The following is a 13,359-nucleotide window of genomic DNA, read 5'->3' as shown; positions in this document are numbered from 1 at the left end:
GACGTGGAGGAAGCTCGGGGGTCTCCCAGCACCCTGCCGCCCCCTGCTGGGGCTCTGCCATTTGGCAGAAGCAGAGTCTGGGAGAACGAGGAGCCGAGGGAAGTGCGGCCAAGCAGGGAGATGGGAGGGACAGCAGCCTCGCAGAAAACCGGGACTGGAGGCAGGAAACAGGTAGGGAAAGAAGGGGCCGGCTGCCAACCGGGGAGGGTGGGGAAGGTGGGCGAAGGACCCCGACCCCACAGCCTAGGGGCAGAATCCCTGGGTATGGAGGGTGAGGAGTGACGCGTCTGGTATTGCATTGCACGCGATAAGGGTTTCTCATCTCACCTGAGTGTGGCGTTCGATTCACTGGCAGCAGGAAAGACGGGGATCAGAGAAGAGTTACCACTGGCGCCCAGCTTCCCCGGCCTCATCCCCAGCACCCTCCCACACCTGTCCGTGCCGAAGGCTAGGGAGAGCACAAGCTGCGTTTCTGAGGGGAGGGTGCCTGGGGATAAGAGGAAGGTGGGGCTGTGGCTCAGGACTTGTTGGTTTTCTTTTATTTTTTCATAGGACAACAGAATTTGAGACAGGAGTGCCTACAGCTAAGACATGGATGGATCCTGGTTTTGTGGAGCCTAGATATTATAAATTTGGGGATGGGGGGGCTCTCTTTAAGAGAAAACAATTACAATTTACAAATACAACTGGTTTTAACCTATTGCTGTTAAAATATCTTACTTAACGCAATTTTTACGAAAACTTATGACCATGTGACCACCTTATTAGAGCCCTCTACATTAGAGCACAGGAAAAGGCCTGTGTAAATGAGGAATCCTGAAGCTTAAATTTCATCAGCTTTATAGTTAATCCACCCCTGGATGGGACTCCCAATTTCCAGAATGTAATGATAAGCTACAAGCAGAATAATTAAGTGAGAAAAGCCAGGCCCAAGGATCTTGAGTCTACAAAGGTAAGAAGCGAAACGTATGCCTGCATCCTAGGAGAGAAGGCTGCAGAGGGAAAATCTGGATTTCCAGGAAAGGGGGAAATTTGCATAACTAGATGGCTGAATAGGTGGTGGACACAAGCCTGGTTCCCTTGGGGAGTGATGGAGTGATGGAGGTTGTCTGGAAGGTAAGGGCAAGGAGTGCCCCCCATCCCTGGGTTGTCTTTAGTGCTTTGACAGCACTGCGCCCAGTTTTAAGCCTTTTTAATTTTTATCCTGATAATTTTCCATCCCAGATAGTCTTTCTAACCTTATCAACTTTTCTAACTATGACATGAATGTGATTGCTGAATCTGTACAATACTTCAGTTATAATGAATGGAGAGGGATTAATTCTAGAAGAGGGTTATGCAAAGAAAGTTCTAAGTTTAAAGAAAAGGACTGAGGCTAGGTAAAACTGGAGTATTTAAACCGTAGGAAGTGTGATGGAGGGTGAGAGTCATAAAGGAAAAGAGACAATGTGAGACCCAAGAATTGGGAGCAGGGAGAAGATATAAAAAGAGAAAGGTAAAGGAAGGAAGCCCCAACCCAACAGAAGTGGAAACGGTACTGCAGGAGGAAGTCTGAGTCAATTGGATGGAGGAAAGAGTAGAGCTTTCACCTCTGCCTCCCAAAGCCCCCCATTTTCTATAGCACCCAACATTTCCCACTCAGCCCACTCCCATCCTCTCATCATCAGCTGCATGCAGGCAGCTGTTCCCCTCACCCTGGCAGTGGGGCTTGGGGGTACTCCACTGCCCCTGACTACAGACGCTCCTGGAGCCGCCCACCAAATGGAAGTCGGGGTCACACCGGAAATCCACCCGGGCTCCGTCCAGAGCTGGGAGGTCCCCACCCGTCAGGAACACCTTCCCATTTTCCAGGATCAAATAAGACTTGGAGCAGATTCGGACTGGGGAAAGATAAGAAAAGAGAGGTGGGTTGGAGAAGGCTCCTTCCTCTTAGAAAGCAGAAGGCTCAGGTTGGGGGCTGTGCCCTCAAGCATCCTACAGTGCAGGAAATTGGAGTAAGAAGGTTTGGCCTCTCTAGCTTCCAGTCCTCCCTTAGCCTTGGAAACTTCCATACATCCCCACCAGGGAAGAAAAAAAAGCACTGCCATGCAGGAACCCAAGATGGAGCTATATGCACATAAAATGCCATCTCCTCAGTGGGTGGTGCTCTGGCTTTGAGATGTGTGGATGTATGTGACTCTAGATGCACAATCAGGCTTGCCTTTCTTATTCTAGCTGGCCTGTCTTAATGTTAACTGGGTTCTGTTTCTTGGGTATATGGTCTCTGAATTGGAGACAGAGGTATTGGGAAATGTGATATAATCATTTTACAATGTTTTTGCATAATTTGTCACTAATAATCCTCAAACAGAATAACTGACAAGGTGAACAAATCAAGTTATATTATCAATGGTCAGTGGCCTAATGAAGGATGAAATGAAATGTGCAGGCTGATAACTTTACTGCCTCCAACCATGCACAGCAAAGTCCCCTTACATAGCAGTCATTCAATAAATGTACTTGTGAATTTAGTTACAGTGGACTTCAAATGCTGACTTGCAAACAATAATGCCAAGTTTGAGGCAGGAAGAGGAATGGTCCTGAGGAAGGGAAGGCCTTGGGGAGGCTACTCACCACAGCGGCTGGGTGTGTCCATATCTGTCCAGGAGCCATTTGCCAGGCACTTGCGGACCTTGGGACCCACCACCTCGCGCTCCCCTCGGCACACATACTCAATCTCATAGTCCACGGGCAGGAAGTTGATAGCCTTCACCTGGTCCCGAGTCAGGCCCCTGTACCTGATGCCCCCTTCCCAGGGCGGGTGTATGATCTGGCAACCTGGGGGTAAGTCAGGAAGGAGTAAAGAGTGGAATGGTGGGGAAAAAAGGAAAAGGCAGAGTCAGCGGGTTGGGGGTGGGGTAGAGGAAGAGGAGAGCCTAGGGCGTGGTCAATGGACTGGTGGAGAACAGAGGGGTTGGGATGGGACGCTAGAGGGTGGGAGTGGGGATGGGTGCAGAACTCCGCTGAAGGACAGAAAGTAATGAGCCAGGATTAAGACTAATGAGAGCGCCCCAAGTCGGGAGGGAAGGGTTCTGGCTGGAAGTAAGGAGAAAAGTAATTAAGGAATCGTGAAGGGGTGTGATGCGAGTGAGCTGGGTAAAAAGGCTAAAGGAGGATATTTGAGTTGAATTTGGATGGGATGAGACGGGAGTCGTGTAAGGCCACCTGGGCAGAAACGTAGAACCAAGGGAAGGGCAGAACTGGTGTAGTAATGTGGGGCCAGGAAAGGGGTGGAATTGAGGAAATAACGCCGGGTCACAGAAAGGTGGCCTAGTGTATTAATGTGGGGCTGAGAAAAAGGGGTGCTGGGTAATAATGTGGGGTGATAGAAAGGGAGTCAGGAGTAGTAAAGTGGGGCCGAGCAGACTGGGTTGCCAGGCCAGGATGCTTTGTAGAGCTGACGGGATAGTAGTGAGGACCAGGAAAGCGGGAGCGGGGTGGAAGGGTGCCCGAGGTCGCCGGAGCAGGATGCACCTTCTGAAGTGGCGTTTGGGGTCTGCGCCCCGCCTGCGCCCGGAGGGCGGAGGAACAGCGGCGCCAGCAGCAGCAACAGCAGCATCTGAGTGAGAGGCGGCCGTGAGGATCGGACGGAGCCCCGCCAGCACTGCCTGACCCGGGAGGCGACCCGGCCTCCTTCCCATTGCCTCCTAGGCTCCGACCCGGCTCAGCCTGAGGACGAAAGCGCCCGAGAAGGAGGCGGGGGCGGAGCCGGGCGCGGGGTGGGGGTAGAGGAGGAGAGAAAGCCTGTCCCCACCCTCCTCCTGCCTCCCTCGGTCCCCCCACCCTCCCGGGACTCCACCTCTCACCACCTCCTCTGCCTCGGCCCCCGCGGCTCAACGGAGCCCGGCTTACCCACGCTCTGGAATCCTTCCCCGCCGTTCCTTCTCCTCCCGAGCCCTCGGGTTCTAGGCTCGGCCCTCCCCCGCGCGCCCCTCTCCAGCACCGCTTCCCCGGGGCCCTGGCTCTTACCTCGGCGCGCCGGCCCAGCTCCCCGGCTCTCTCCGGCCTCAAGGCCCCAGGCCCGCCCGCTACTCCCGCTCCCCACTCCTTTCTCCTCCACCTTTCCCCTCCTCCCCTCGAATCCGGGCTCCTGCCCAGCCAGGGTCTCTGCCTCCTGTCGCTTCCCTCGACCCCACCCCCGTCTCTCCTTCCCCAGGGCAGCTGCGGCCGCGGGAGCGGGGAGCCGGGAGCGAAGGAGGCGGCGCCGGGGACCCAGGAAAGCTCCGGGCGGAGGGAAGAGGAGGGTGCGGAGAAGACAGGGCGGGGGGAAGAGCGGGGACCAGGAGAGGGCCCCTCCCACAACCCGAGCCCCGGGAGCCGCCCCGGATCCCGGCCCCGCCCTGGACCTCCCACAGCGCCGTGGGGCGGGGGGGCGGGGGGCGACTGGGCCGAGAGCTCCGGAGAGGCAGACGCCGGTGCACCCGCGCGCTCCGCGGGGACCCGCGGGCGAGACTGCTGGGAGCAGGCGTGCGGGAGAGCGAAGCCGAGCCAAAGGCAGAGAAGCTGGCGCTGAGACAGGGAATCTGGGATGCAGGTGTAGAAAGACGTGGCACAAAAAGAAGGCAGCTCTGGATCTGGCTGTAAGGAGAGAGGCAGAGGTCAAAGGCCAGGAAGAGAAGGGCGGTAGAGAAAGGAGAGGCCAGGGTCGGACAGCGGAGGGGCGGGCAGGAGAGCGGGTGAGGGCCCGGAGCCACCTAAACGCGACACTAGAGAGCGGTGAAACCAGAGCGGCTCCGTGGGTCCGGTAGCGTTGCTACTTACCTGCTCCGGGGAAGGAACGCTTAGAGAGAGGATTGAGCATCTAGGAGAGAAACTGAGATAGGAGGAGGAGGGGCAAAAAAGGGCAAAGACAGAAGAGCCTCCAAGTGGGCAGGAGCCAGCATTATCTTCTCTACTCCAACATGGCCTGGCGATCAGTACCTCTTGACTAAGGGAGAACACGAAGCTCGGTAGACAGAGAGGGGGAAGGACAGGCCTTTTGACAGTTCTAGAGGCTCCTGCTGTTGTCTGGTGTGCAAGGTGTGTGTGTGTGTTGTTGTTGTTCAAGGGAGTGAGTTTAGGAGACGGGAGACCAGGCTCCTTCTGGGGGGAAAAAAATAAACTTATTTCTGCCTCATCCTGGGAAAGCCAAACACTGTGAGACTAATTAGAACTGAGGTTCTCAATCTTCAGCCTTCTTCATGCAAATACTCCTTTACTATGCTGATTGGAAATTCACAGATAATATAAACTACCTACAGACATAATACTTTTTTAAAAAAACCCGACGTGCTTTCCTGTCTGTAACATAAAGGGAAATAAACAAAAAGTAATAGGTAGTAAAATAGCACAAACCATATTTTAACATGTTAGTGTGGAGGCATACTACACTAGGAGTCATGATGAAGTGGGCAGGTGCTTGCACAACCACTAGAATCACCGGATGTAACTGCTACAAACCTGGACTAACCCAGGTGCTGAGCTGGTGACTCAGCTACCTCCAGCGTGTTGCCATCAAGGAAATGATTTAATGAAATCGTTGAACTACTCAGCAAAGTCAACCTTCCCTAAATTTACGCGGAACTGTAATTGCATTCCTGGAAAGTTCATTGTATATTAAAACCGTTTGTTAAAACTGTAATAAATTCTAGACTCAGATAATTAAAGACAGGTTTCACCTACATGAATGTCCTAGGGGACATCTGGGAATCTAGATGAGGGACAGCTGTTCATTGTGCAGGTTATACTGTAAAGAGTATCTCATACCCCTGCCCCACCCACACATGCCCATTGTGCCCCCTTCCATTATTGTAATTACAAAAAGAAAGCCCACACATTTTGAAAATGTTCGGGGGGGAGAGGGCACGGACAGATGGCTCAGTTGGTTAGAGCGCGAGTTCTCAACAGCAAGGTTGCCAGTTCAATTCCCACATGGGATGGTGGGCTGCGCCCCCTGCAACTAAAGATTGAAAACGGCGACTGGACTTGGAACTGAGCTGTGCCCTCCACAACTAGATTGCAGGACAACGACTTGGACTGCCCTAGAGAAATACACTGTTCCCCAGTATTCCCCAATTAAAAAAATTAAATTAAAAACAAAAACTGCCAAACTTGAAAAAAGAAAAAGAAAATGTTCCCTAGGGACTGGTTGAGAACCACTGAGAAAAAATGGGCAGAAGAGAAGGAGTAGAGAGTGGGGCAGGATTTCTAACCAGTCAAAATGACAGCCACCACTCCTCTGAGTGGCTTGTCCTCTCAGCAGGGCACAACCAAAATATGTGGGGTTTTATGTCAACCAAAACAAAGTTATTGACACCAGGAAAATGTCACATGGATAAGAAGTTTCCCAGACTACTTTGGAAAGAAGAGTTTCCTGACTCTTGCCACATCTACAGCCTAGGTCAGCTGTTTGGCCAGTGGGACACCCTCCCTCTTGTGCTCCTGTATGGTCCTGGCATGGCTGAGTGCCCAGAGGACACCATCCCCAGACCAGCAGGACTTTTCTATTGGGGAGTAACTAGGTAGGTGCTCTCTAGGGAGCCTACAAACAAGCTCTCAAGGTTCTTATCTAGTCTTTTATTCTGGCGACTTGTCTCTGGCTTCCCTGAAGTCCTGCCTGAAATGAGGAGCTAGGAAGGAAGGAATCTACCCTGGAAAAGAGGAGTCTATGATTCTATGAAATTGAAAATTATCTTGGTGATATGCATTACCACACTCTGATGTTTAATCAGAAAAGGACGCAACCTTAATGTCCAAATCACAGATACTGATTCAGTAAACTGGAATGTATCCATCCATTCAAAGGAATAGTTATGAAAATATGTTTAAAAGAGTATCTTCTAATGACATTAACATTGGAAAAAATGAGAATTTGAGGGGAAAAAATGGATGCAAAATTTGTATAACTGTGGCATATGTATGTTAAAAAGCTGGTAGAAAATACATCAATTTGTTAGCAGGATTGTCTCGGAGCAGTAAATTATTGGGCAACTTTTTTTTTTTTTTTTGGTCATATTTGCTCAATTTCTGTCCAAAATGTTTTATACATGTTACCTTTACAACCATTTTTTTAAAGTTTTGTTTTTTGTTTGTTTGTTTGTTTGTTTGTTTGTTTTTAACCTTCCTAAGCACGTTGAAACAGTATAGCCAACAACTATTATTTATTTGGGCAAAGGCATTTGAAGGTGTGGACAGAAGCTCCAATCACATTTACTATACAAACCACTCACGTTTTTCCACCAATAGCTACAACTTCCTCCTTTCACCTTTTCATCCTTTAATGTCACTTTCCAGGTTCCTGACCTATACATTCCTCAGGACACGTACTGAGGTCCCTCCCCCACAACTGGTGGAGAATCCTAACCCCACCCTCTCCACAGTCAATCCACTTCCTTCTTAGCTTACAAACAAAACTCCTCTCCTCTGGGAAACACCCTGAACTTGATCCCCTGCTTCTTACCTCACTTCTGTATCCTTTGTGCCTTTGGTGACACCACCTCCTTTTGCAGTTTTTGACTGTTTTTCATAGAGACGAGGAGTTCCTACTCAGGTTACCTGAGAATTACCAGTCTTCTTGTTAATTTTATTTCCCTTCCGCTTTCTTTTCTGTCTTCTGCTTCGTCTTCTACCAAACCCTGGGATTGTATCTTACAACCCAGAACCTAATACCCCACAGGGCCTTGAAAACATATTAACCGACGTAGCTAAATTTATCAATAACCTGCTAGATCCTATGTGTTTGGCATATCTAATTTAATTCTCACACAGCCATGCAAAGGAATTATCAATGTCCTTATTTTGGAGCTGAGTAAACTGTGACTTAGAGAAAGTAAGAAGCAAATCAAGGGTTACCCAGCTATAAGGTTGACAGAGCCAATGTTTGAACTCGAGTCTATTAGTCTATTTCCAAATTCGTTCTACTGCATTCAGAGACTTAGTTTCAAGGTGCTCCTCTCACCCAACTCCCACCTCCAATGCATTCTTTATCAAGGGTCAAACTGCATTTTGGTCCCCTTTGCCCATCTGAAGCAGCAGTAGTAAGTGTGTGAAGGGAAGATATGCATGTACTCTTACATTAGGTAGAAAGACTTGTCTTTAGGGAGGCTTTTCTGTCCTACACAGCTCTCGCTGTTTAAGAAAATGTATGGAACAAAGGTTTAAAATTCAAACATTAAATTATTTACATGCTGGTCTTCACTCTGGCTTTTTAAAGAAGGTTTGAACCCTTCGTGTCATACTTTAATATCACTAAAACTTTTCTGTTTGACCCTTCTCCCCATCTTTCATTTGTGTGTTCTCTCTCTTCCTCTCTTGATAAAAATAGGCACTCAGAATCACTCGGCCAAAAGAAGGTAGGAAGGTGAGGGGAAATCTTTCTTTAACAAATCCTCTCAGTTGCTCCCCACACATAATTCTAGTTCAGTTGTACATTCTTGACACTTCTGGCCTTGGTTTTTTGTGCCAGAAAAAGGAAACAGTATAATTTCAAAGCTATTTCTATTATGCCTTTACAGGCATATACAGGGGAACCCAGTCTGGAATTCATAAAATTTCAATGAAATAAAAAAGCCACATTGTAAATGCCAGCTCCAACGCTTACCTTCCCTACCCACAAGGTTCTCTGACGTGTGGGGAACACTGTCTCACAGAGGCTCAGGGCCAGTAACCAGATTACAAAATTGACACTGTGAGTTGCCTCTATAAATAATTTCTCCATAAATGAGCTCTTCTATAATAAATGAATGAACACAATGTAACAAAATGCTAAGTTAACCTAAGCAACAAAAAGGAAAATAGTATACTTGTTTGTCCCTTCTGCTAAAGGGTATATGAGGTCAGATTAACAGATTTAGAAAAGATTCAGTTCTTACAAACAAATTTAGTGAGTTTTTCTACTCCTGAAACTACAAAAGAATTGGATTTTATAGGATTTCAAAATAAGTATTACATTTAAATATATAATTAAGTATATACCAGGTATGAATATCTGTACATAATTATTCATACCAGTCCAAAAAGCATATGCAACATAATGCGTGTATGAAATTGGTTGATAGGATTTTTGTTTGTTCATTTTGCTGCAACAGAATTGTCTTCCACTATGTGAAATTCGGGTACTTATAATGAATGTTCATTTATGCAAAACACACCAGCACACTATCCAAATAATACTTAGAGTAAAAAGACACATCACCCAGATTTTTCTGTTAGAAACTACAGGAAACTGAAAACTCCATTATGTGACATGTGTACACTGGTCTAACAGCCATAATAAGCACCATCATGTTGCTGCAGTAAAACGAACGACTGTTAACATTAGGTGGAATAAATAAGGACTGTAAATAGTGTCACATCTGGTTTTGCCACAAAATAAATGCAAGTCAGGCCAGGTTTTGCCCCCGAATGAGTTAGAAACAAAATTTTTGGTTTTCAGAGCATTGTGGATTTTGGAATTACAGAAAAGGGTGTATGGAACTGAGAGTGTAAACATGAGGAAGTATTTACAAATGGATGTTCTAGAAGTCAAATGAACAAATCTTAGGCAACAGACTAGAAATTCTACTCATGGAAATACCATAAAAAACCCCAGTGAGGATCCCCATACAGGCCCCATGTGGAAACCGTGCCCCTCTTACAGTGAATAAGTCAGATGCTCCTGCTCTGGTCCTGTTCTGATCCAGCAGCAGGGAAAGCCTAGAGCAGATGGGAAGCAGGCTGTGCTTTAGTCGTCTGCAGTCCACAAGCATCTCCTGAGGTTTAACTCTTCCTTCCCTCTTTCTGAGCCATCACTCTGAAATTCTGAGCCAAAACGACTCATGGCGCCTTCAGATGCTTTCAGTATTTGCTACACTGAGGTCAGCACAGAAACGAAACACTTTATTGGTGCATAATTCACAAAGAACTGACATCATCTCTCTTAATGCTTTCAACTTTTTCTGTGTCGTAATATCTCCATTTGTCAGATGAGAAAACTGCAACTCAGGAAGTTTAAATGACCTGTCCAAGGTCACACAGCCAATAAGTAGCAGAGCTGGGTCTCAAACCCAGGTCTCAGGCCCTCCTCCTTCTCACTCACAATGCTCCAGCCATACTGGCCTGATTCTATTCTTTAAACCTGCTCAAATACTTTCAACTCAGGGACCACGAACCCTTGGCTCCCTCTACCTGGATGTGTCCTCCTCAGCCTCCCTTCCCCATGCCATCTTCACCTCATCAACAACCTAAGTGTCACCTCCTCAGGGAAGCCTTCCCTGAGTTCCTCAGACTAAGCAAGACTCCCCAGCTCACCCTGCTGGTCACTCTCATAGCACACTGTGTTCATCCTTCAAAGCATGTATCTCAGTGGTCATTAAAATAATTGTGGTATCATTTATTTAATATCTGTCTTCCTGACCAGAACTGAAGCCCCGTGAGGGCGGGGACCCTGAGGATGGTGCTCACCGTGTCCCTCCTACGGAGCTGAAAGGTGCTTGCGACCTGGTCAGCAGCTAATAAAAGACGACAAAACCATCTTCTGACTCAAACATCAGTTGTCACTGCACTGTACAGAATTATCACTCCACTTTCCAAGCCTAGTAACTTGGTGGTCTCTGCGTTTGTCAAAGACCTTCCAGATACTGGGATGCTTCCTTCCATGGGCCATAATTGAGATGCATTCCTCCCATCTTGTGAATTAAAGGGTCATAATAATAGCATTTATTTTACTATAACCAGTTTGGGGCAGTGTGCTTCACTTAGATTATCTCATTCACTCCTTATAACATTCTCTGACAGATGTTTTTATTTCCATTTTGTAAATGGGGAAACTGAAACTCAGATGAATTTAATAACTTGGCCAATGTCTCACATATAATAAGCCAAGGTGAGAAAATTTGCTGTCTGACTCCAAAGCTCCTGCTCAGTCTGATGACCAGCCGTGGGAAGCAGCCCCAGGCACCTATGGGTCTGGAGTCCTCTGTGTGTCAGCACTGCTGTTGTGGATGAAACCACAGGGGCAATCCCTACATGGGTAAGATTTCTCTTAGGAGTAGATTCACCCTGACATAGAGCGGGGGGGGCTCCAGAAAGACTTCTCCAGTGTTTATCAGGATGTTTTCTTTTAGCAATATCGACGCTCAGTTGCCTCCTTTGGAGGTGCTGTTATTTTGCTGTCCACAGTGCTGGCATTCCCAGTGCCCTTTCCTCACTGCAAATGTTTCATGATTGTTTCTAGCATTGCATTTTTAATTGTTGGTGGATGGATGATCACTTATTAAAGATGCTGGGGGTCAGAGGAAACCACCACTATCCAACTAGAAGAATTATCAGGCCGTATAACTAACCAGGATCAAATAGAGTTTTTACCAATGGAGGAACCAACAGATACCAACTCAGTATGGTATTTTAATAAACCTAGACATCTTTGGGCCCTTGGGTCTGTTTAAAGTCTCTTAAACATTTTTAAATAAAAATATTAATTCTGGCTTTTTAAAAAAGTAGCCTTTAGTATTAGCAAACTGAAGCTTCTCTCCAGCATCAGGCCTGGCAGGACCTCTGTCTACCTCCCACTTCCTATGAGACCTCTAATGGCATCACACGGACACTTTCTGGTGTGCTCACAAGTTCTCATTCATGTGGCCACACTAATGGTGGTCCAAGTCAGGCTATCAGCACAGCAAGATGTCACCAGGAAGGTGGTCTTCCTGCTTCTTTTAAGAAAGTGCCTGTCCAAATATCAGCTTCCTTGGTCTAAACCCAAGATCCTGTTACAAAATTAGGACAAACATGGAGAATTGCCAACTGTGCCTGGAACAAACTTTCATCCTGTCTGGATAATAACAACATGTAGGGTGAAGAGGAGCGTGAGAAAAGGAGACCAAGACTGGCCGGACATTAAGAGAGGACTGGTGACCCTGTGGCCCCTGGTGGCTGTCGAGCAGGCAGTGGGCCAAACAGGGTGTCTTTTTTCATCTTCCTCCTGCTCTCCCTGTCCTGAAACTAATGCTCTGCTTGAAGTCTCCCTCCTTACACCCAAACCAAGTGAAGCCATAGTGGGGAAATATAAAATAGCAGTAGGAATATACCAAGCAAATATCTTTGAATTTTTTCGCTTCTTACCAACATTTTACTACAGGGATTTGAGGTAATGTGGTTCCTAACTCTAGGAGCCATGACGGCTGTTAATGTGGAGGGAGGTGGGATGGGTGAACTTGTCAGGGAAGAGGATGAAAAGGCTTAAGACAGAGGCATGACTAGAACAGCTGAGTGCCTACCACCATTCCTCTTGATTTTACCTCCCGAGTAGTTTCCTCCTCTGACCACTGAGGGGTCATGCAAACTCCAAATTCTGTCTTGGAGTTACTTCAGCCTTAGAGAATAAAAAGGTTGGGATTTTTGTTTCAGGATGTTGGTTTGCTTGTATTTATTTGGGGTGAGGTGGGGATGGATGTATCTTTCTTAGGGTGAGCTCAATAAATATAAATTAGAAATAGAATCACCTTATTTCAAAAGGATTTAGAATAGAATCAGTGTAGACTTCAGATTTATCTAATGAAGTATGGATTATTCAATTTATAAAACCATAGTTTATAAGAACATTTTATTTTATATTGTGAGGTACACCTATAGTCTATTTTATTTATTGATAATCTTTTTTACATGTATATTTTGGTGGAAAAGAGCAAAGAGGAGAGACAGAGAGAGAAGTGAAAAGACATGAACAACAGGTTATTGTCATCTCTAGTCTTCTCAGTTATGAGACGGCTGTCTCATAACTGACTTAACAAGCCCACTTTTGATAGACTCTAAGATGTTTATAATCTTTTGGAATTACAAACAAGGCTGCATTGGATAACTGTGTACATGTGTCATTTTCCACATGTGGGGATTTATTTGTAGAATCACTTTTTAGGAGTAGAATTGGGCAAATCATGTATGAATTTGTTATTTTGCTAGATATTATCAATCTACAAGCAAAAGGGGATGCTTACCTGAAAAAAGAGAACATCATCAAAAGATCTGCTCAGAAAAAGAAAAACAAAAAGATTGAGAAAGTTTTTCCCACCTTGTGTCAACATTGTTAAGGGGTCTTAAGAAAATACTAGTATTTGTTGACGCTGGCATCTTCCACAACTACCACTGCAAGTACTTCACCCTGCGTGAAGGAGACTGAGTTAGCCACAGGTTTTCTTTTTTCATTCATTCAAAAAATATGTGTGGAGTAAAGCACAATGCCAGCCAGGCATGTTGGGGTCACACAGTGACTGACGTATGGTGTCAGCCACAGTCCTTGTGGTATGGTAAGATAATTTAAACACTGGAATCCATAAAGATGGCAAAATAAACCCACACTTTGTCTTTATT

At 46.5% G+C, this 13,359-nt stretch overlaps 1 protein-coding gene across 3 annotated transcripts in view; it reads right to left on the bottom strand.

Annotated features, from left to right (window-relative positions):
• The window catches only part of GABBR1 (gamma-aminobutyric acid type B receptor subunit 1), a 28,210-nt gene extending 23,932 nt beyond the window's left edge, over positions 1 to 4,278 (bottom strand). Inside the window, exons 1-5 of one of the 3 annotated variants that reach the window (XM_019719444.3) lie at positions 4,009 to 4,278; positions 3,514 to 3,598; positions 2,614 to 2,817; positions 1,695 to 1,880; positions 328 to 348 (exon numbers count right to left, since the gene is read on the bottom strand). In XM_019719444.3, coding sequence (XP_019575003.3) covers positions 328 to 348; positions 1,695 to 1,880; positions 2,614 to 2,817; positions 3,514 to 3,598 — 496 coding nt within the window. In that variant the 5' untranslated portion in view covers positions 4,009 to 4,278. Of the gene's footprint in view, positions 1 to 327; positions 349 to 1,694; positions 1,881 to 2,613; positions 2,818 to 3,513; positions 3,709 to 3,891; positions 3,939 to 4,008 lie in introns of those variants that run through there. The other 2 variants (XM_074332591.2, XM_019719445.3) reach the window with 2 other exon arrangements.
• Between the last annotated feature and the right edge of the window lie 9,081 nt (positions 4,279 to 13,359).

Source organism: Rhinolophus sinicus, chromosome 2 (assembly GCF_057876585.1).
Source record: "Rhinolophus sinicus isolate RSI-liver-muscle chromosome 2, RSI-T2T, whole genome shotgun sequence".
Taxonomy (NCBI): domain Eukaryota; kingdom Metazoa; phylum Chordata; class Mammalia; order Chiroptera; family Rhinolophidae; genus Rhinolophus; species Rhinolophus sinicus.
The sequence above is the reverse complement of the archived record's forward strand: the minus strand, read 5'-3'. Positions and strand labels throughout refer to the sequence as shown.